Raw genomic sequence first — 23,424 nt, 5'->3', positions numbered from 1 at the left:
GAATGGTGAAAGGGGGGGAGGCAATTACCAGAAGTTCCAGAAATCAATATTCATACGATCAGGTTGGAGGCTCCCCAGATGGAGTATAAGGTGTTGCTCCTCCAACCAGAGTGTGGCCTCATCACAGCAGTAGAGTGGGAATGGAATGGGAAGTAGAATTGAAGTGAGTGGCCACCAGAAGATCCCGCTTTTTTCTGCTGGACAGAGTGTAGATGCTCAGCAAAGCAGCCTCACGATCTACGTCGGGTCTCACCACTACACAGGAGCCCACACCAGGAAGCACTGGATACAGCAGATGGCCCCAACAGACTCACAGGTAAAGTGTCTGTTTGGAGCCCTGAATGGTAGTGAGGGAGGAGGTGCAGGGGCAGTGTAGCACTTATTGTGCTTGCAAGGATAAGTGCCAGGAGAGAGATCAGTGGGGTGGGACGAATGGACAAGGGAGTCGCGAGGAAGCGACCTTTGCGGGACGCAGAAAATGAGGGTGAGGGAAAGATGTGCTTGGTGGTGGTATCCTGTTGGAGGTGGCAGACCTTCCGGAGAATTATGTGCTGGGCATGGAGGCTGGTGGGGTGGTAGGTGAGGACAAGAGGAACCCTATCCCTGGTGGAGTGGCAGGAGGATGGGGTGAGTGAAGATGTGTGCGAAATGGAGGAGTTGTGGGAGAGGACAATGTTGAAGGTAGAGAAAGGAAAGCCCCTTTCTTTGAAGGAGGAGGATATTTCTTTAGTTCTGGAATGAAAAGCCTCACTCTCAGAGCAGATGTGGCAGAGACTGAAGACTTGAGAGGAGGCGATGGCATTTTTACAAGTGACAGGGTGTGAAGAGGTGTAGTCCATACAAGTGACAGGGTGGAGTATTATATGCAGTTTTGGTCACCTACCTACAGGAAATATGTCAATAAAGGTTGATAGAGTGTAGAGAAAATTTACAAGGATGTTGCCAAGACTTCAGGAACTGAGTTTTAGGGAAAGGCTGAATAGATTAGAACTTTATTCCCTGGAGGGTAGGAGAATGAGGGGAGATTTGATAGAGGTATACAAAATTATAAGTGGTATAGATAGAGTAAGTGCAAGCAGGCTTTTTCCACTGAGGTTGGGTGATACTTGAACTCGGGGTTATGAGTTAAGGGTGAAAGGTGAAATGGTTAAGTGAATCTGAGGGGGAGCTTTTTCACGTGGAGGGTAGTGAGAGCTTTGAAACAAGCTGCCAGCAGAAGTGGTGCATGTGGGTTCGATTTCAACATTTAAGGTAAGTTCGGGAATGGAAGATGAATGGAGGTCTGTGGTCCAGGGTGCAGATCAATGGGACTAGGTACATGACCAGGTTGGCATGGACTAGATGGACTGAAAGGCCTCATTCCATGCTGTAGTGTTCTACAACTCTTTGAAGTCAATCAAGACATTTTGTTTTACCCCTATCGTTGCTGGTTGAGGAATAAACACTGGGGAGGAGTTACAGGGAAAAGTAGCTGGGTTTGCTCAGCACAGCCTTGATGGGCCAAATGGCTTTGTTCTACGTTGTAAAGAAACATGCTATGTGGTGAACGATGAGATTATGTTAAATGGCAGTGTGCGTGTGAGCAAAGAGCTGGTAGGTAGGCAGATCCTCCACGGAAACGGACACAACATGAAAGCACTATTTAAAAATGTTAAATACTAAAGTGGAAGTTGTGTCCAGCAGTGAACAACTTCCTCGGTAATGGTGGATTTGCATTTTGCTACATATGTAATCTCAGCTGGACTGAAGTACATTGTAAAGGATGGTTCTACAGCTGCGAGAGGGTTGGCTTCCCCTGCAGTGATGCAGCCAGGTCATCATAGAGCAGGAATTCAGACCCTTCTGCCCACCAAGGCCATGCTAACCCACTCACACTATTCCAATTTTATTGTCTATTTTTAAACATTTATTTAGAGATACAGCACGATAACAGGTCCTGCTGGCCCCATTACGCCCACATGGCCGATTAACCTACTAACCCATACGTCTTTGGAAACCGATGTGGTGATGGGGAGAATGTACGAGCAGTGGCAGAACCGGACTTGAGTCACTAGTGCTGTCATAGCGTTACGCTGACTGCTGTGTTACTGTTCTGTCACAACTTCTCTCCACATTCCTATCTGATTAGAATTATACAACAAAGAGCTGGCCCTATGGCCCCAACTGGCCCATGCCAACGAAGGTGGCTACAGTGCTGAAGGCAATATTGAGCTCTTTTACAGCCACTGTACCCATCTACACTAATCTCATTTATCTGCCCTGGATCTCTACCCTTCCATGCCTCGGTGATTCAAGTGCTCTGGAGTGCTACAACACAGAAACAGGCTCTCTTGGCCTAACTCATCCATGCCGACCAAGATGTCTACCTGAGTTAGCCCCGTTTGCCTGCGTTTGGCTTCTCATGCATTCTGGTCAAGATCCAGTTCAATTCAAGTTTAATTGTCATTCAGTCATATATGAATACAGCCAAACGATACAGTGTTACTCCCGGGCCAAGGTGCAAACCACAGAACCAACAGGCATACACAGCACAAAGCACATATGGCACATACAAGATAGCAATCACATGTACAATATCAGTAAAATACAGCCAAGCACAAAAAAAAATATATACAGTCCCAACCCTGGGTCTATGAATGCCGCAGAAATCTGCAGTCGACCACAATACAGCTTGTCTTCCGCCGAGTGAACATTAGGGGGCAGCACCGACTCCAGCCTGGGCACCGTGCCACACCACCCTGTGGACTCTTGAGATCCTATCTACCTCATCATGCCTTTGAACGCTATCTGTCCACCTGCACTGCACTTTGTCTGTAACTACAACACTATATTCTGCATTGCTTTCTTTTCAACTACCCCAGTGTACTTGTGTATGGAATAATCTGTCTGGATGATGTCACTTTTCACTACGTCTGACAGAGATTCAGATTTATTTATCACATGTACATCGAAACAAAGAGTGAAATGTGTTGTTTGCGTTAACAACCCACACACCCAAGGATGTGCTGGAGACAGCCCATGGTGTCGCTGTAGAGAGCATGCCCACGATGCTCGGCAGAACAACAAAACAGGAACATAGCAAGCGAAAAAGCAACAACAGTAAGACAAGCCCCTAACACCCACCCACCCACACACATGCACAGTCCTCTAAACCCCAGGAAAGGCCGTTGTCTTCGGCCTCCTGTGGACTCAGTTAGATAGATTTTTACATAGTAAGGGAATTAAGGGTTATGGGGAAAAGGCAGGTAGATGGAGCTGAGTTTACGGACAGATCAGCCATGATCTTATTGAATGGCAAGGCAGGCTCGATGGGCCGGATGGCCTACTCCTGCTCCTGTTTCTTACGTTCTTATGACTCACAGACACTGGGCCTTCGATATCCCCAATATCCAATAACTCACCAATAATAAACTGATATCCCTTTACCCCAGGGGTTCCCAACCCTTTTTATGCCATGGACCAATACCATCAAGCAATAATTCAAACATGGCCTTACCAGTGTCATGCACAACTAGACGTGATGTCTGTGCCAGCTGGATGCCCACACCTCCCCTATCCCTCCATCCCCCACCCGTCCAGGTGCCCATCTAAATGCCACCACTTCACAGTTCTTCCTGTAAAAGTCAGCCCAAATGCTACGTTCCTGACTGCTTTGTGTCACACAAGCACGCATTAAATGAGATTTAAGCTTGCAAACAGACAGCGCCGACAACACGCTCCTGGAGCAGCCGGCACACTACAGCTACCTTGGCCAGCAGGAACCAGTTGGGCCGAAGGGCCTGTTTCTGTGCTGCATGGGATGGGGCGAGGAGAAGTGACCTGGAGTCACAGCACAGAAACAGGCTCTTCGACCCATCTAGTCCATGCTAAAACCATCTACACTGCCTACTCCCAATGACCTGCACCAGGACCACAGCCCTCCAGTTCCCTACCATCCATGTACCTATTCAAACTTCTCTTAAACGTTGAAATCGAGTTTGCCTGCACCACTTGTGCTGGCAGCACATTCCACACTCTCATGACCCTCTGAGTGAAGAAGTTCCCCTCATGTTCCCCTTAAACTTCTCACGATTCCCCCTTAACCCCTGGTCGTAGTCCCACCCAACCTCAGTGGAAAAAGCCTGTTTGCATTTACCTTAACTAAAGCTCAGTGGAAGAAGTGAGGTTTAAGCAACTTCTTCAAGGAAGAGGTGGAGAGTTTTAGGGAGGAATTCTCCTGTGAAGATCATAGAGCAATGAAGCCTTTCACCTACCTCTGTTACCATAGTGCTGTGGTGGAAGGTCGTAAGGGACAGGAAACAACATCTCCGGTGGCTTGCAGTCCGGCTGTCGACCTCTTTGTACCAAGAATCGACCTGTTCCTATCCCCTGTTGTTTAGAGACACAGGATACAATGATACAGTCAAAGTCAAGTCTATTTTCATCTGCACAGGTGCGATGCAAAACTTACTTGCAACAGCATCACAGGCACAGAGGATCAGATACACAACATTCACAAGAAAAGCATAAATTCAAACAAAATTATACAAGAGTACAATTAAAGTAAAAAAAATGTCCACAAATGTCACATCGCAATTAACCTAACGCTACTGCAGCACCAGCCACACGGGTTCAATTCCCACTGCGGGCTGTAAGGAGTTTGTACGTTCTCCCCGTGACTGCGTGGGTTTCCTCCGGGTGCTCTGGTTTCCTCCCACATTCCAAAGACGTACAGGTGAGGTTAATTGGTCACATGGGTGTAATTGGGCAGTGCAGGCTCGTTAGGCCAGAAGGGCCTGTCACTGTGCTGTATCTCCAAATCTCAATAAAAAATGTCCATAACTGCTATACTGAGGTAGGGTTGTGCAGGTTGGTTCAAGAGTTGAATGGTTGAAGGGAATAGCTGTTCTGGTGGTGTGGGACTTGAGGCTTTTGTAACTCCTGCCCGATGGTAGCACTGAAAAGATGGCATGGCCCGGATGGTGGGGATCTCTAAAACAGATGCTGCCTTCTTGAGGGAGCGTTCATGTAGATGTCACAGTTAGTGTGAATTTACAACATGTAGTTTGTCATTCATTGAAATAAGAATCAGATTTATTATCACCGGCAAGTGACATGAAATTTGTTAACTTAACAGCAGCTGTTTAATGCAATACGTAATCTAGCAGAGAAAAAATAATAATAAATAAAATAAAACAATAATAATAAACAAGTAAATCAATTACATACATTAAATAGATTTTTAAAAAAACCCTGCAAAGACAGAAATACTGTATTTAAAAAAAATAGTGAGGTAGTGTCCAAAGCTTCAATGTCCATTTAGGAATCGGATGGCAGAGGGGAAGAAGCTGTTCCTGAATTGCTGAGTGCGTGCCTTCAGGCTTCTGTATCTCCTACCTGATGGTAACAGTGAGAAAAGAGCATGCCCTGGATGCTGATGGTCCTTAATAATGGACGCTGCCTTTCTGAGACACCGCTCCCTAAAGATATCCTGTGTACTTTGTAGGCTAGTGCCCAAGATGGAGCTGACTAGGTTTACAACCTTCTGCAGGTTCTTTCGGTCCTGTGCAGTAGCCCCTCCATACCAGACAGTGATGCAGCCGGTCAGAATGCTCCCCAGGAACCTGAAGCCGCTCAATTTCTCCACTTCTGATCCCTCTATGAGGATTAGTCTGTGTTCCTTTGTCTTATCCTTCCTGAAGTCCACAATCAGCTCTTTCATCATACTGACGTTGAGTGCCAGGTTACTGCTGTGGCACCACTCCAGCAGTAGGCATATCTCACTCCCGTACGCCCTCTCATCACCACCTGAGATTCTACCAACAATGGTTGTATGGTCAGCAAATTTATAGATGGTATTTGAGCTGTGCCTAGCCACACAGCCATGTGTATATAGAGAGTAGAGTAGTGGGCTAAGCACACACCCCTGAGGTGCGCCAGTGTTGATCATCAGCCAGGAGGATATGTTATCACCAATCCGCACAATTTGTGGTCTTCCAGTTAGGAAGTCGAGGAGCCAATTGCAGAGGGAGGTACAGAGGCCCAAGTTCTGCAATTTCTCAATCAGGATTGTGGGAATGATGGATTTAAATGCAGAGCTATAGTCGATGAACAGCGTCCTGATGCAGGTGTTTGTGTTGTCTAGGTCAGCAGACCCCAACCACCGGGCCGCAAAGCATGTGCTACCGGTCCGTGAGGAAACGATATGAGTCAGCTGCACCTTTCCTCATTCCCTGTCACGCACTGTTGAACTGGAACATAGGGTTGCCAACTGTCCCGTATTTGCCGGGACATCCCGTATATCGGGCTAAACTGGTTTGTCCCATACTGGACAGCCCTTTTTCCGTATTTCCCCTGCTAAGGTGGAGCGTTCCTATGAAACCTTTCGTGCCGAAATGGCGTAAAGTGAAGAAGCAATTACCATTAATTTATATGGGAAAATTTTTTGAGCGTTCCCAGACCCAAAAAATAACCAACCAAATTTGGCAAAAGGATTGTAAGGGATAAAATTGGTCCTCTTGAAGATCAGAGTGGTCGGCTTTGTGCAGAACCAAAGGAAATGGGGAAGATCTTAAATAGGTTTTTTGCGTCTGTATTTACTAAGGAAGCTGGCATGAAATCTATGGAATTGAGGGAATCAAGTAGTGAGACCATGGAAACTGTACAGATTGAAAAGGAGGAGGTGCTTGCTGTCTTGAGGAAAATTAAAGTGGATAAATCCCCGGGACCTGACAGAGTGTTCCCTCGGACCTTGAAGGAGACTAGTGTTGAAATTGCGGGGGCCCTGGCAGAAATATTTAAAATGTCGCTGTCTACGGGTGAAGTGCTGGAGGATTGGAGAGTGGCTCATGTTGTTCCGTTGTTTAAAAAAGGATCGAAAAGTAATCCGGGAAATTGTAGGCCGGTGCGTTTAACGTCAGTAGTAGGTAAGTTATTGGAGGGAGTACTAAGAGACAGAATCTACAAGCATTTGGATAGACAGGGGCTTATTAGGGAGAGTCAACATGGCTTTGTGCATGGTAGGTCATGTTTGACCAATCTGTTGGAGTTTTTCCAGGAGATTACCAGGAAAATGGATGAAGGGAAGGCAGTGGGTATTGTCTACATGGACTTCAGTAAGGCCTTTGACAAGGTCCCGCATGGGAGGTTAGTTAGGAAAATTCAGTCGCTAGGTATACATGGAGAGGTGTTAAATTGGATTAGACATTGGCTCGATGGAAGAAGCCAGAGAGTGGTGGTAGAGAATTGCTTCTCTGAGTGGAGGCCTGTGACTAGTGGTGTACCACAGGGATCAGTGCTGGGTCCATTGTTATTTGCCATCTATATCAATGATCTGGATGATAATGTGGTAAATTGGATCAGCAAGTTTGCTGATGATACAAAGACTGGAGGTGTAGTGGACAGTGAGGAAGGTTTTCAGAGCCCGCAGAGGGACTTGGACCAGCTGGAAAAATGGGCTGAAAAATGGCAGATGGAGTTTAATACTGACAAGTGTGAGGTATTGCACGTTGGAAGGACAAACCAACATAGAACATACAAGGTTAATGGTAAGGCACTGAGGAGTGCAGTGGAACAGTGGGATTTGGGAATACAGATACAAAATTCCCTAAAAGTGTCGTCACAGGTAGACAGGGTTGTAAAGAGAACTTTTGGTACATTGGCCTTTATTAATCAAAGTATTGAGTATAAGAGCTGGAATGTTATGATGAGGTTGTATAAGGCATTGGTGAGGCCGAATCTGGAGTATTGTGTTCAGTTTTGGTCACCAAATTACAGGAAGGATATAAATAAGGTTGAAAGAGTGCAGAGAAGGTTTACAAGGATGTTGCCGGGACTTGAGAAACTCAGTTACAGAGAAAGGTTGAATAGGTTAGGACTTTATTCCCTGGAGCGTAGAAGAATGAGGGGAGATTTGATAGAGGTATATAAAATTATGATGGGTATAGAGTGAATGCAAGCAGGCTTTTTCCACTGAGGCAAGGGGAGAAAAAAACCAGAGGACATGGGTTAAGGGTGAGGGGGGAAAAGTTTAAAGGGAACATTAGTGGGGGCTTCTTCACACAGAGAGTGGTGGGAGTATGGAATGAGCTGCCAGACGAGGTGGTAAATGCGGGTTCTTTTTTAACATTTAAGAATAAATTGGACAGATACATGGATGGGAGGTGTATGGAGGGATATGGTCTGTGTGCAGGTCAGTGGGACTGGGCAGAAGATGGTTCGGCACAGCCGAGAAGGGCCAAAGGGCCTGTTTCTGTGCTGTAGTTTCTATGATTCTATGGTTTAAATCATACCAAATAACACATAAAACCCGAAAATAACACTAACATATAGTAAAAGCAGGCATGATATGAGAAATACACAGCTTATATAAAGTAGAAATAATGTATGTACAGTATAGTCGGTAAGATGAAGGCAAAACCGATTTTGTGGAAAAAAATTGGCACGTACGCGCATGCGCACACAGGTGCCCGCACCAGGCTTCATGGTCATGGTAGTCTTTTTGGGGTAAAGTGTCCCGGGATTTGACTGCTACTTTTGTCCCTTATTTGGGAGTGAGAAAGTTGGCAACCCTAATTGTAAAAGACATGTTGAGGTGAGTTTAACCCTACTTGAACACCCCCCCTCCCCCCACCGGTCAGCCGGTCCGCAAGAATATTGTCAGTATTAAACCGGTCTGCGGTGCAAAAAAGGTTGGGGATCCCTGGTCTAGGTGGTCTAACTCTAAAGCCCTGTGGAGAGCCATTGAGATTGCGTTTGCCATTGACCTATTGTGGTGATAGGCAAATTGCAATGGGTCCAGGTCCTTACTGAGGCAGGAGTTCAGTCTAGTCATGACCAGCCTCTTAAAGCATTTCATCACTGTCGATGTGAGTACTACCGGGCGATAGTCATTCAGGCAACTCACGTTGTTACAGTAACAGCAGCCACTGTTACCTTCCTTGTTTGCTGTTCGTACACTTAGATGTATGTACACACACACCTCTAGACAAAATATTCTATAAACAATAAAGCAATAAATTCCTTCTTAACAGCACTAAAGTGATAGGCAACAGTGACATTGGCAACGTTTGGGGTAGATCAATGATAATGATAAAATCTCTCTTTACCTCATTTGCCTGAGAGCCTGGGTAGCTCAGATGGAGAAGCTTTTAATCTGAGGGTGCAAGGTTCAAACCCCCATTTGGGTGTTACGTTTTCTTATGGGCCAGTGACACATGGATAATGCGCCTGACTCCGGATCAACTGATCGTAGGTCTGACCTGGCTCGTTGATTTCCTTTGCCCATTCTATTGCAAGCATTTCCAGCTGCCTTCTGCCACCCTACTGTGAAATGAGCTGTCAGTGGGAGTGGTGGATAGTGTATGTTAAACTGCACTGTCTAATGAAGCCATGAAACCATCAAGATTGCAGGAACACTTCCGTAAAGACACCCTGATAAGCACTGTACACTCAAGTCATTTGCCAGGAAAGCTGAAAATGACCTTAATAGTGGTCTCATTGCTTTTTATAACATTTCCAAAATGATAGCATAGTGTAGAAAATCTCATACAATTGGTGAAAGATTAGTAATGCCTGCTGTTCACCACTGTTCTCAAAATGCATACCAATATTTTAAACCAACTCCTCGAAGTAATAACTTTGTAGCTCGTTGTAATTGACAAAATGAGTAAGAACATCAACTCTGGCATGAGCTATAGAAAAAAACAGGATTCTCAAGGACGTGCTCAAGGAGTAAAGTTACTTCTTGGCTTCGCTCCATTACCATTTCATTTTATATTCATGAGCGCCTTTATTTAATCTACTTTTCTCTACACTACAAGACTCATGCAATAGATTTTTTTTTGTTTCTCTTTTGTGTAAGTTTGGATTCTGAATCTTGAAGATACTAGTATAGAACCAAGTACAAAATCTAAACTTCGAGACCCTAAATCTGCAAAAGATGCCGATGGCGACAGGAAAAGGAAACTCGATCCCAAACAACCTGAATTAATCTATGAGACAACGATGAATTTGCTCCGTGAACAATGGGAAAAAATACGCCGATATGCTCAGAGAAGAAATTAAATCAATTACGGATTCGATTAATGTTCTGGATCATGCAGTTACATGTCTGAAAAACAAGATTACTGATTTGGAGGAGCAAGCGCAGAACAGAGATCGCAAAATTGAGAGTTTGGCATTAAAAGTCTCTTTGAAAGACAAACAGCTGGAGAGTCTTAAATCCAAGATTATTGATCTTGAAAATCGATCCAGACAACAGAACTTATGTTTAGTTGGTCGTCCTGAGGATGGAGATCCTACAGTATTCTTTTCTAAACCTTTAAAGGCTGCGTTCAGCTCTGAACTTCCAGATGATCCTCCATTGCTCAATCGTGCTCATCGTATTTCACGTCGAAAACCAGATTCTGAATCTAAACCTAGACCAATAATTATCCGATTTCATTATGTTCATGTTAAAGAGCAATTAATTCGAGTTGCCCGAAGTGATGAGAGTGCGACTGGCAAATCTCTGATGTTAGAATGCTACCAAAAAGGTCTCAAACCAGCGTTATTGTATCCTGCGTGTCTAAGAAATTCTCCTCTGAACACCCAGCAACGCTTCTTCAATTCTACAAGTGCTGCTCAAAGTTCCTTGGATGAACTTGAATCAGATCCCACGGTCTAATTTTTGCTTGATTCATGCAATATTGGGTTTTGGTTCTTCTGTTTTTTTTTCCAAACCTATAATTCATTTATGAAAATTGACCTTTATAAGTTTAAGTTTTCTGGTTTTGATTGGCAGTGTTGGTATTTTTTTTCATATCTTACCAAAATTTTCCTTTATTGGCGGATTCGTTCTGTTTTCTTTTCCTTTTAATTTCTGAATTTATAAGTTTATGATTTCCGAAACAGTTACTATCTGTCGGATTTTAAAATCTCTTATTTTATGAGCGGGATTATTAATTTTTTTTTCCTATAACCATCATGGCGTTTTGTCTTCTTCTTCCCACAATACCTTTTGTTTTTTTATTATTCCGCCTTTTTTTTGGGGTCTTCTTCCCATAATACTTTTCCTTTTCCGGATGACCTTTTTTTCATTTAACTACCGTACTCTCCCTTACAAATATTCAATATTTTATAACATGTACTGGTATCTTTTTTTTCTATTATTTCAGAAAATATAATACGTAGATTTTTTTTGCTGTATTTGTTAAATTTTTGACTTTCTTTTTGTCATAGCATAGTTTTTTTTTCCTTTTGTTTCGGATCTTTGGTGCTCTTCTTAACAACATATATTTTATGAGCTGTCTTCTTGAGAAATGGGGGTAGAATTAGTGTTAGTTAGCTTTCTGGCTTTTTCTTGGCCTAGTTCGGGGTTTTTCTGGGTGGTGGGTGGAGGAACTTTAACTATTACTATTAGTTTTTTGAATTGGGCTAATCTAGAACTACAAAAATGTCTGCAGTATCATAACTTCTGTTTCCTTTCCAAACACTGGTTCCTCTTCCGATTTCATGAGTTTACACTTTGGTTAGCTCTTTACATACCAAAAGGCTGATTTTCGGTACTTATGGCTCAGAGGATTAATTTTGTTTCTTGGAATACAAATGGATTAAACCATCCGATTAAAAGACAAAAGATTTTTAAAGTATTCCAAAGAATGAATGCGCATATTATTTTTGCTCAAGAAACTCATGTGAGGAGAGTGGATAATCAGCGCTTTTTTAAGTTTTGGAAGACATAACAATATCATTCAAACTCCCAAGCTAAAGTGAAAGGAGTTTCAATTCTTATAGATTCCTCAATTGCATTTGTGCATCAGGATACTCTCTCTGACCTGAATGGTAGATTTTTGATAATTACTGGTTTACTTTTTAACAAAAAAGTTGTTATGGTTAATGTTTATGCCCCAAATGTCGATTATCCAGAATTTTTAAAGCAATTATTTACCTCCTTTCCTAACCTAAATGATCATATGTTGATAATGGGTGGTGATTTTAATTGTTGTTCAATGGATAAATCTACATCTACTCAGGCTTTACCGAGCAATTCGGCTACTCTTATCAACTCGTTCCTGATTGACTCGGGAATTTCAGAGATCTGGAGATTTCTAAATCCTCAGGATAAGGAATTTTCATTCTTCTCACACGTACATCATACATTCTAGGATTGACTTTTTTTTTATAGACTCTTGTTTAATTCCTTCCGTGATTGATTGTAACTATGATATTATTGCTATTTCTAATCACGCACCTTTGAATCTCTCTATCAAGTTAACGGACATACCCTCTAATGCTAGACAATGGCTTTTTAATTCTACTTTGCTTCAAGATTTGGAGTTTGTAAAATTTATGAAAGATCAGATTGATTTCTTTTTTTCAAATAACAATACGGATGAAATTTCCAGTGGAGTTATATGGGATACGTTTAAAGCATATATTCGTGGTCAGATTATTTCTTACTCTACTGGATTGAAAAATCGTATTGAGAATGAAATACTTCTGTTGATTGATAAGATCAAAGATATTGATTAAAAAAATGCCATTGCTCCCAATGAGGAGCTTTACAAACAGAGAGTCAAACTTCAAATGGAGCATAGTTTACTCTTAACATCGTCAATTGAAAACCAACTAATGAAAACAAGAGCTGAGTTTCATATGCACAGTGATAAATACGGTAAATTATTAGCCAATCAAATGAAAACAGCTTCAGTCAAACATCAAATTATTAAAATTTGTAAATCTGATCACACTGACAGTCGATCATGATGAGATAAATAAATCTTTTCAAGAATTTTATACATCTTTATATCAGTCAGAATTTCCTCAAGATCTCAATGAGATGTATGACTTTTTAAGGAAATTAAACTTTCTGAAATTGACGTCCGAAGAACGTTTAAAATTAGAAATACCTATTACGGATGAAGAAATAAAGAGTGCTATTTCTTCAATGAATTCTGGTAAATCACGCGGTCCAGATGGTTATACAGTAGAATTTTTAAAGTCTTTTTCTTCCATTCTTTCTCCTTGGTTGAGCAGAATTTTTAAAGATGCAATTAGTACAGGCAAACTACCACTTTCATTTTATGGAGCCTCTATTGTCCTAATTTTAAAAGAAGGATCCTACTGATTGTGCATCATATAGACCGATATCCTTGCTGAATGTAGATTCTAAGATTTTTTTTCTAAAATATTAGCATCAAGGTTAGAAAAGGTATTACAGGTTTCCCCTGCCATCCGAAGGTAGAGCGTTCCTATGAAACGGTTCATAAGCCGAAATGTCCTAAAGTGAAGAAGCAATTACCATATATTTATATGAAAAAATTTTGTGAGCATTCGCAGACCCAAAAACAACCTACCAAATCATGCCAAATAACACATAAAACCTAACATAACAGTAATATATAGTAAAAGCAGGAATGATATGATAAATACACGGCCTATATAAAGTAGAAATTCTTTTCCACAATCATTACTAAAACTGTTCTCCGTATCGAAAATCTCACACAAGCGCTGTTGGCAAAAACACGGTGCAAGCACTCTCCAGTAACCTTTGAGCGATGAAGCTGCCAAATCATACCAAATAACATGTAAAAATACACAGCCGACATAAAGTAGAAATAATGTATGTACAGTGTAGTATCACTTACGGGAATCGGGAAGACAGCGCAAAGCACACTGATGATGGTGTGTTAGACTGAGTCATCGCAGGATGGGGTGGTGCAGTGGCCCCCACCCTCCAGGTCGCCGACTGATACATTGCCGCGAATGATGCAGGAATGCAGCGGTAGCCAGGAGGCACACAGCACAGCTTTAAGAAAAAAGCTGAAATAAACATGCTAATTAATTAGGTGCCACCTGGCACGTAATTGTTGGCCCAGATCAGTGCCGATTTCCGATTGCATCGTCTCTGATCTGGGACGACAATTACGTGTCGGTGGCACCTAATTAATTAGCATGTTTATTTCGGCTTTTTTCTTAAAGATGTGCTGTGTGCCTCCCAGCTACCGCTGCATTCTCCGTGAATTGGTATCTGTCCGTGGCCTGGGGGTTGGGGTGGTGGGACACTGGGGTGTCATCTCATCATCGTCTGTTTCCATTAGAGCAGGCAGCTCATCTTTTCCTATCTCTACCTGCCTCGATGTTGAAGGTCGAGGTTCGACGTCTGCTGTGGCTGATGTGGAGGGTTGCTTGACTGCTGAGCCTCGAGCATTTTTCTATCATACAGTTCTTTGTAAGGACTCAAACCATCCTGCAAATATCCCCTAAACCGACGTACCCTTTCAAAATTAAAGTTGTACTTTATCATTACTCATTCGGTTTCGATTGTTATCCTTTTTTCTTCCAATTGCATCAGCTCTTCATCTGTCAGTTCTTGGTCATGGGATGCCAAAACCTCTTCAACATCATGTTCATCAGCTTCCACAAGCCAAACTCATGTTGTCCTTACTTCGTTCACCACGATCAAAACGCTTAATTATGTCTAGTTTTACGCTAAGTGTAACACCCTTATGAGCTCTTTCAGGCTTTTCTGATACCTTAGAACTCATCTTGCAAACAGCTGCTCACAGACACGTGTTAAAGCAATGCCGGCGAGAACGCAGTTCCGAATCCAGGGGAGAGCAGCTGCTCGGGGTGCGCGCTGTTTTTCGCGCACTGATTTTTTATCGCACGCTGATTTATTTTTCATAACAGTGAAAACACCTTCTGAAAGCGAAAACAGGGTACTAATGTAGGTCTTTCGTAACAGTGAGGTTTCGTAAAGCGAACGTTCGAAAAGCGGGGGACACCTGTACCTCAAATTATTTCTGAGGATCAAACTGGATTTATTAAAAATCATTATTCATCTTTTAATATTAGGAGATTATTGAATATTGTTGATACTCCTTCACTTGGAACTCCAAAATGTGTCATTTCATTGGATGCTGAGAAAGCCTTTGATAAGAGTTGAATGGCCATATTTATTCAGTACGCTTGAGATGTTTAACTTCAGTCTGATATTTATATCTTGGATTAAACTGATATATCATACCCCTCTAGCTTTGGTTTTTTCTAATAATCAAAGATCTCTCCTTTTTCGTGGTACTAGACAGGGCTGTCCTTTAAGTCCTTCATTATTTGATATCGCTTTAGAACCTCCAGCAATTGCGATCAGAGATTCACCAAATATTTTAGGTATTACTGGTGGGAATGAGATACATGAGCTATCATTATATGCTGATGATTTATTACTATATATTTCTGACCCAGAGAAATCCATTCCTGCAATCTTATCTTTGTTGGCCAAGTTTAGCAAATTTTCTGGCTATAAACTGAATCTTAATAAGAGTGAACTTTTTCCGTTGAACATGCAGGTTCCAAATTATAAATCCTTACCATTTAGATTGGTTACTGATTATTTTACTTATTTAGGAGTAAAAATCACCAAGAAGCATAAGGATTTATTTAAGGCTAATTTTTTTCCTTTATTTGATCAGATTAAATGTTTGTTTACCAAATGGTCACCAATGATGTTGTCTTTAATTGGTCGAAGCAACACCGTCAAAATGATGATTTTACCTAAGTTTCTACATTTATTTCACGCATTGCCTATCTTTATCCTGAAATCCTTTTTTGATAATGTTGATTCAAAAATATCTTCATATACATGGCAGAATAAAAATCCTAGACTAGGTAAAAGATACTTACAGAAGCCCAAAAAGGAGGGCGGTTTAGCATTGCTGAACTTTAGATTTTATTATTGGGCAATTAATATTCATTACTTAAAATTTTGGACATGGAATTAGGATACAGTTTCAAGTCCACAACAGGTTAATCTTGAATGTAAATCCGTTTCAGGGTTTTCATTAGGTTCTATTTTAGGGTCCCTGCTTCCTTTTGAGAGTTTTCTAAAGTGAACAAACATATGGATAACCCAATAGTTAAATATACCCTGCGAATATGGTTTCAGATTTGAGAATTTTTTGGATTGAATCAATTTATTTTAGCAAGCCCTATTCTACTTAATTTTCTTTTTCAACCCTCTTTTTTGGATCAAGCCTATCTAGTCCGGAAAACTAAAGGTATAATATGTTTTTCTGATTTATTTTTGGATAATTGTTTCATGTCTTTTGAACAATTATCTAATAAATATAATTTACCTGGATCCCATTTCTTTAGATACTTACAGATTAGAAACTTTTTAAATACTGTTCTTAGTACCTTTCCGATTTCATACTCATCGGATATAATGGAAAGAATTTTAGATTTAAATCCTTTTCAGAAAGGTTCGATAGCAATTAATTATATATATGATTATGAAAATAAATCCAGATGTATCGAATTCAATCAAGAATGACTGGGAAAGGGAACTTAAGCTTACCTATAGAGAAAAGGCAAAAAATTCTTCAATTAGTTAATTCTTCTTCTATATGTACTAAACACACATTGATACAGTTTAAAGTAGTACACAGAGCTCATATGTCCAAGGATAAATTAGCCCGCTATTACTCTCATATAAATCCTGTATGTGACAGATGTCATTCTGAGACAGCCTTGTTAACTCACATGTTTTGGTCATGCCCTTTGCTGAAGAAATACTGGGACGATATCTTTGATATTATTTCAACTGTTTTGAATATTGATTTACAACCCCATCCTATTACTGCAATCTTTGGTTTACCAATGATAGAACAACATCATCTGACTCCCTCAGCTTGTCAGATGATTGCTTTTGTTACACTAATGGCTAGAAGATCCATACTACTGAATTGGGAAGAGATTAATCCTCCTACTACATTTCAATGGTTTTCGCAAACTATGTCTTGTTTAAATTTAGAAAAAATTAGAAGCGTCATTTACGACCCTTCTATTAAATTTGAAGAGATTTGGAGACCATTTATTCAATACTTTCATATGATGTAATTTGACCCTTTCCAATTCCACTTTGTTATTCTATATACGGGGAGAGGAGCAGAGTTAACGACACTAATAGTCTTATCTGAGATATCATAATAGCCCATTCTTTTTCTTTTTGTTAGTTTAGTTTTCTTTTAGCTGGTTTAGATTTTTTTTTCTTTTTGGGGGGAAATTTTTTTTCTCTTTTTTCATGATATTTTTTCTATTTTTACCTTATACTTCCCTATATTAGAGTTGTACTTTTTGAGACTTTGGGAGGCTCATGAATTATGTGTCAATTGAGGTTATATTTGTGTAAACTATTTTTTCAATAATGTAATCCCAATTTCTCTGTATCTATTTTTCTGTAATGTATATGATGCTGAAACTAATAAAAAGATTGAAAAAGGAAGAAAGAAAAAAACAGAATTTGGGATACAACTGGATGAGTCAACTGTGTGAGACGAGGCATTGCTAATGGCATATATAGGGTTTATCAAAAATGGTAAAGTTTATGAAGAGATTGTGTCTTGTAAAAAGTTAAGCAAGTATCAACAGAGAATCAATCTATGAGCTCAAAATGTATATTGAGAATAAAAGTATTCCGATTAGGAACATGATTTCTTGTGCAACAGATGGAGCACCGTATATATGACAGGTTTAGTGGGATTTATGAAAAATGAAATTCCAAGTCTGTTTGCAATCCATTGTGTAATTCATTGTTAACATCTCGCAGCCAAAAACCTCAGCCAGCAACTTTTATCAAGCATGACTCTTGTAATATCTGCTATCAACAAAATTAAAGCTCATCCATTAAATTTCGCCAGTTATGCCAAGATAATGATGAAGAGTTTGAACACTTGTTTTTACACACTGAAGTGCATTGGCTGTCAAAAGGCTGCTGCCGAAAACATTTCTTTGATCTTTTTGACACTGTGGTTGAAATTTGATGAGAGCTTGGGAAACAAGACTGAACCTCTACGTGGAGATGTAGCTACCTAGCCAATCTGTATGACAAAATGAACGTTCTAAATATGAAACTGCAGGGTGAGAATTTCAATTTAATCCAGGCAGTGTTCACTTTTATTAGAAAATTGGAAATATATATGTAAAACATTGGGAGAAGAATGTTCTCACAGTTTCCATGCCTGGAATGTATGGCATTCTCTTTCATAGATGGTGATTTGCAAGAGTACTGCTTACACCTGCCACTAAAGGAGGATTTTCAGAATCTATTAAAGGATTTGAATGATCTGGAAATTCCAGACAGGGTAATTAACCCAAAAATGTCAGCTTTTGTGGTATATGGCCACATTGTCAGACGAAGTTTTCTGGTCTTTGGAGAACAAACAAACTGCTCTTCATTGCATTTCCATCCTCCTACCTTGTTGAAAGAGGCTTCAGGGCAGTGAACCACATACTCACAAAAAACCAGAAACCACTTGGACATTGTTACGCGTGGGGACTTAAGGCTTTTGCTGTCACAACTTGAACCAGATATTTCAACTCTTGCTAAAAACCATCAAGCTCAAGGATCACAATGATATCAAAGTTGCTGTACGTGCACAGGTATTGTGTAAGTTAGGTTTAAGGACAAATAAAAATTTAAAGCAGAATAATTTTTCTCATGTGAGCATATGGTAGACGTGTTTTTACACTATGGGGGTGCTGGAAACTGTATTGTGCCTGAGGGGCGTTGGTGCTTTATGGGGGCACCGTGCTAAAAAAAAAGGGTTGGGAAACACTGCCCCAGGTTAATCAAGGGAAAATTTACAATGAACAATAAACAAGCTAACTGGTAAGTCTTTGGACTGTGGGAGGAAACTGGAGCACGCGGAGACAACCCACACGTTCCCTGTGGGGGATGTACAAACTCCTTACAGAGGACACCGGAATTGAACTCTGAACTCTGACACCCCAAGCTGCAATAGCGTTGTGCTAACTGCTACGCTGCTGAGGCACCCCACTTTTGTTTCTCACAGCACTCTCCGCATAAACTTCAGAGACTGTTGTGTGCAAAAATCCCAGTGGATCAGCAGTTTCTGAGATACTCAAAGCACCCTGACTGGCACCAACAATCATTCCACGGTCACAGTCACATAAATCCCATTTTATTACTTCATTGTTGCCAAACAATTGATACTAGAGCATACAATCATTACAGCGATATTTGATTCTGCGCTTTGCGCTCCCTGGAGTACAAATCGATAGTAAATATAATAAAAATTTAAATTATAAATCATAAATAGAAATAGAAAAGGGAAAGTAAAGTAGTGCAAAAAAAACCAAGAGGCAGGTCCGGATATTTGGAGGGTACGGCCCAGATCCGGGTCAGGATCTGTTCAGCAGTCTTATCACAGTTGGAAAGAAGCTGTTCCCAAATCTGGCCGTATGAGTCTTCAAGCTCCTGAGCCTTCTCCCGGAGGGAAGAGGGACGAAAAGTGTGTTGGCTGGGTGGGTTGTGTCCTTGATTATCCTGGCAGCACTGCTCCGACAGCGTGGTGTAAAATTAGTCCACGGACGGAAGATTGGTTTGTGTGATGTGCTGCGCCATGTTCACAATCTTCTGCAGCTTCTTCCGGTCTTGGACAGGACAACTTCCATACCAGGTTGTGATGCACCCTAGAAGAATGCTTTCTATGGTGCATCTATAAAAATTAGTGAGGGTTTTAGTGGACAGGCCAAATTTCTTTAGCTTTCTCAGGAAGTAAAGGCTCTGGTGGGCCTTCTTGGCAATGGACTCTGCCTGGTTGGACCAAGTCAGGTCATTTGTGATATTGACCCCAAGGAACTTAAAGCTTCTGACCTATTCCACCTGAGCACCACCGATGTAGATGGGGTTGTGCAGTCCACTACTCCTTCTGAAGTCAACAACCAATTCCTACGTCTTGCTGACGTTGAGGGATAGGTTATTGTCTTCGCACCATGCCACCAGGTTCTTAATTTCCTCTCTGTACTCAAACTCATCATTATCCGAGATACGGCCTACAATTGTTGTGTCATCAGCAAACTTATATATTGAGTTCGATGGAAACTTGGCTACAGAATCATGGGTGTACATTGAGTACAGCAGGGGGCTGAGTACACAGCCTTATGGGGCACCGGTGCTCAGAGTGATTGTAGAGGAAAGCTTGTCCCCTATTTTTACACTGGGTCCTGTCTGTGAGGAAGTTGAAGATCCAGCTGCAGATCTGAGTGCTAAGGCCCAGGTTCCGTAGCTTAGGAATCAGCTTATTTGGAATGATGGTATTAAAGGCAGAACTGTAGTCAATGAAAAGGAGCCTTATGTATGTGGCTTTATTCTCCAGGTGTTCTAAGGAGAAATGTAGGGCCAGAGAGATGGCATCTGCCGTTGACCTGTTGCTCCGGTAGGCGAATTGCAAAGCGTTGAGGTTGACCGGTAGGCTGTGGTTGCTGTGTGCCATAACCAATCGCTTGAAGCACTTCATAGCAATTGATGTCAGAGCCACAGGTCGATAGTCATTCAGGCATGCCACCTTGCTCTTCTTTGGCACTGGGATTATCGTGGCCTTCTTAAAACATGAGGGGATCTTAGACTGAAGCAGGGAGCAGTTGAAGATGTCAGCAAACACTCCAGCTAGCTCGCTTGCACAGGCCCGGAGAACCCGTCCTGGGACGCCATCTGGGCCCGTCACCTTCCTTGGATTTATCTTCAGGAAGGCCCTTCTAACGTCCTCCTCGGTGACGATGAATCTCGATGCCACCAGGTCCGGTTCATCCGGAGGGAGAGGGACACTCCTCTTCTGTTCAAATCTTGCGCAGAATACGTTTAAGTTCATCAGGAAGAGAAGCGCTACAGTTAATGATATTCCCAGCCTTTTCTTTGCGCCCAGTGATGTTTGGTCTGCACAACAACTGAACCTCTTGACCATGTCTGCATGCTTTTATGCATTCAGTTGCTACCACATGATTGGGTGATTAGATATTTACTTTAATGAGCAGGTCTACCTAATAGAGTGGCCACTGATATATGTACTAAACAGCAAGGGTCCCCATGGTACACTGATGCTCACCGTCTTCCAGTCACCTTCAGCCCTTCAGCAACCAATCATCAATCCAACTTTGGATTCCAGGACTTTAACTTTTTTGCAACAATCTCCCAGTGGGGCCTTGTCAACGGCCTCACTGTATTGTAGGCTGCAACAACACACTGCTCCTATTGACGTACCTAGTCCCCACTGAGAAATTTCATCGGATTAGTTGGACAGAATTTTCCATTAACAAAGCTGCGGTAAGTCTCCTTCACTAATCCCTACGTCTCCAAGTGAAAACTAATCAGAATCACAATTATTTTTCTCCCCCCCACAAGTAATTACTGACTTATCCCTGTTTCCTTCCTTGAATAGAAGACACCACATTCGCTCCCTCCACTCATCTGGCACCTCTTCATCAGCCAGAGCAAGTCTGAAAATTTCTGGAGCCTGGCCAGCTTATCTCTTGCCTCCCACAACACCCCGAGATACATCTCATCCACCCCTGGGAATTTACTGCAAAACCCTGATAACCCAGCACTCTGAGGACTCTGGTGGTCAGAATAACAGATCGGAGGTCACTCCCTATCAAAATCTAGGACATTACATAGGGTGGCATGGTAGCATAGCTGACACGGGCTGAATTCCCAACGCTGTCTGTAAGGAGTTTGTACATTCTCCCCGTGACCATGTGGGTTTCCTCCGGGTGCTCCAGCTTCCTCCCACATTCCAAAGGCATATGGCTAGGGTCAGGGTTAGTGAGTTATTTTGGCACTAGAAGTATGGCGACACCTGCGTGCCCCCCCTCCCCCAGCACATCCTCGGACTGTGTTGGTCGTTGACGCAAACGACACATTTCACTGTGTGTTTCGATGTTTTAATGCACGTGTCCTGTTGGGGGGGCGTGCCTTACTCTGATTGTCGGAAGTCGCTTCCGTTGTGACTGGTTGGTTTAGAAACTGCAGCTGCTTTTCCCGGTGGATAGCTGCCTGGTGTCCAGTTTCAAATATCCTGGGTAAGAGGCTTGTTCTCTCTCCTCTCTTTAAGGCGAGCGGTGGACTTGGCCATCGGGAAGGTATGCTCAGTGGGCACTTTTAGCAAAGTACGTTTATTGAATATTCAGCTTTGTAGTGTCTGTAACTCGTGGAACATGGACGTTCAGTCGAATTTTTTTTTCTTGTTTATAAATAAATGATTCATATAGCTATTCGAAGTCAGTGGATTTTCTGCATCACTTGCCGGAACTCCAAATCTGATTCAACATGACAACATGTGACAAATAAAGCTAATCTTTAATCGTTATCTGGATCAATACTGAGACCTATACAGACTAACAGGATGAATGTGAATATAGGACGCATGTAAGGTTAAATTTTCCCTGGGCCCCAGGTTGTTTACAGGGAGGGTGATAAAAGGGACCCATTATCAGTCTTTATTTATATATAATTTGAAATAAATTTAATGTTTTTCTTTATTTTCCTGTAAATGCCTGCAAGCAAGTGAACTTCAAAGTAGTATATTGTAAATTGATTTTTTTGACTTAGGTGAGATTAAATGGGAGTGCAGGAAACAGACCCTGATGGGCACAGCCTCAGATAAAAGGATGCCCCTTTAGAATAGAGATGAGGAGGAATTTCTTTAGCTAGAGTGTGGTCAATCTGTAGGATTCTTTGCTCCGGACAGCTGCAGAGGCAAGTAATTGGGTATATTTAAAGTGGAGGTTGATAGGTTCTTGATTAATCAGGGTGTCAAAGGTTACAGGGAGAAGGCAAGAGAAAGGGGTTGAGAGGGATAATAAATCAGCCACGATGGAATGGCAGAACAGGCTCGATGGGCCAAATGGTCTAATTCTGTTCCTATGTCTTACGGTCATGTGAGGAACTAGGCACCGATCCTTTATAACTTCTGAATGTTGAAGCTTGCATACCAGGCCATGATGCAACCAGTCAATATACTCTCCACCACACATCAATTAAGTTTGTCAAAGTTTTAGTTGACGTGCTAAATCTATGCAAACTTCTAAGAAAGTAGAGGCACTGCCGTACTTTCTTCGTAATGGTACTTATGTCTTGGACACAGGAAGTTTTGATTTCTGGTTTCTTAGTGCTTTACTGTAGTCACCTTAAATCCCACGGTATCTAATTCCTGTGGGCACATGGCCAAGTGGTTAAGGCATTGGACTAGCGACCTGAAGGTCATGAGTTCGAGCCCCAGCCGAGGGAACGTGTTGCGTCCTTGAGCAAGGCACTTAATCACACATTGCTCTGCGCCGACACTGGTGCCAAGCTATATGGGTCCTAATGCCCTTCCCTTGGACAACATTGGTGTCGTGGAGAGGGGAGACTTGCAGCATAGGCAACTGTTGGTCTTCCATACAACTTTGCCCAGGCCTGCGCCCTGGAGAGTGAAGACTTTCCAGGCACAGATCCATGGTCTCGCAAGACTAACGGATGCTTTTATTATTATTATCTAATTTCTCCTCCTTTCACTAGTAATTTTTCCTGGAAATCCACCAACCCTCCCTGGAATTCTTTAATTAGAATAAAAATGAAATTTAGTCATTAAATTAAAACTGAAAGAAAGGTCCTGCTGGAGTAGA

The 23,424-nt window shown here is 41.8% G+C and overlaps 1 protein-coding gene across 6 annotated transcripts in view; it reads right to left on the bottom strand.

Annotated features, from left to right (window-relative positions):
* The window catches only part of tdp1 (tyrosyl-DNA phosphodiesterase 1), a 110,360-nt gene that overhangs the window by 9,260 nt on the left and 77,676 nt on the right, over positions 1-23,424 (bottom strand). For all 6 annotated transcript variants that reach the window (XR_010017534.1, XM_063044892.1, XM_063044922.1 and 3 more), the window contains one exon: positions 4,254-4,368. Coding sequence is in view for 5 of the 6 variants with exons in the window: in XM_063044892.1 (XP_062900962.1) it covers positions 4,254-4,368 (115 nt within the window). In the remaining variant the exon portion in view is untranslated. The remainder of the gene's footprint in view (positions 1-4,253; positions 4,369-23,424) is intronic.

The sequence above is a fragment of the Mobula hypostoma genome, chromosome 1 (assembly GCF_963921235.1).
Source record: "Mobula hypostoma chromosome 1, sMobHyp1.1, whole genome shotgun sequence".
NCBI classification, from domain to species: Eukaryota; Metazoa; Chordata; class Chondrichthyes; order Myliobatiformes; family Myliobatidae; genus Mobula; species Mobula hypostoma.
The sequence above is the reverse complement of the archived record's forward strand: the minus strand, read 5'-3'. Positions and strand labels throughout refer to the sequence as shown.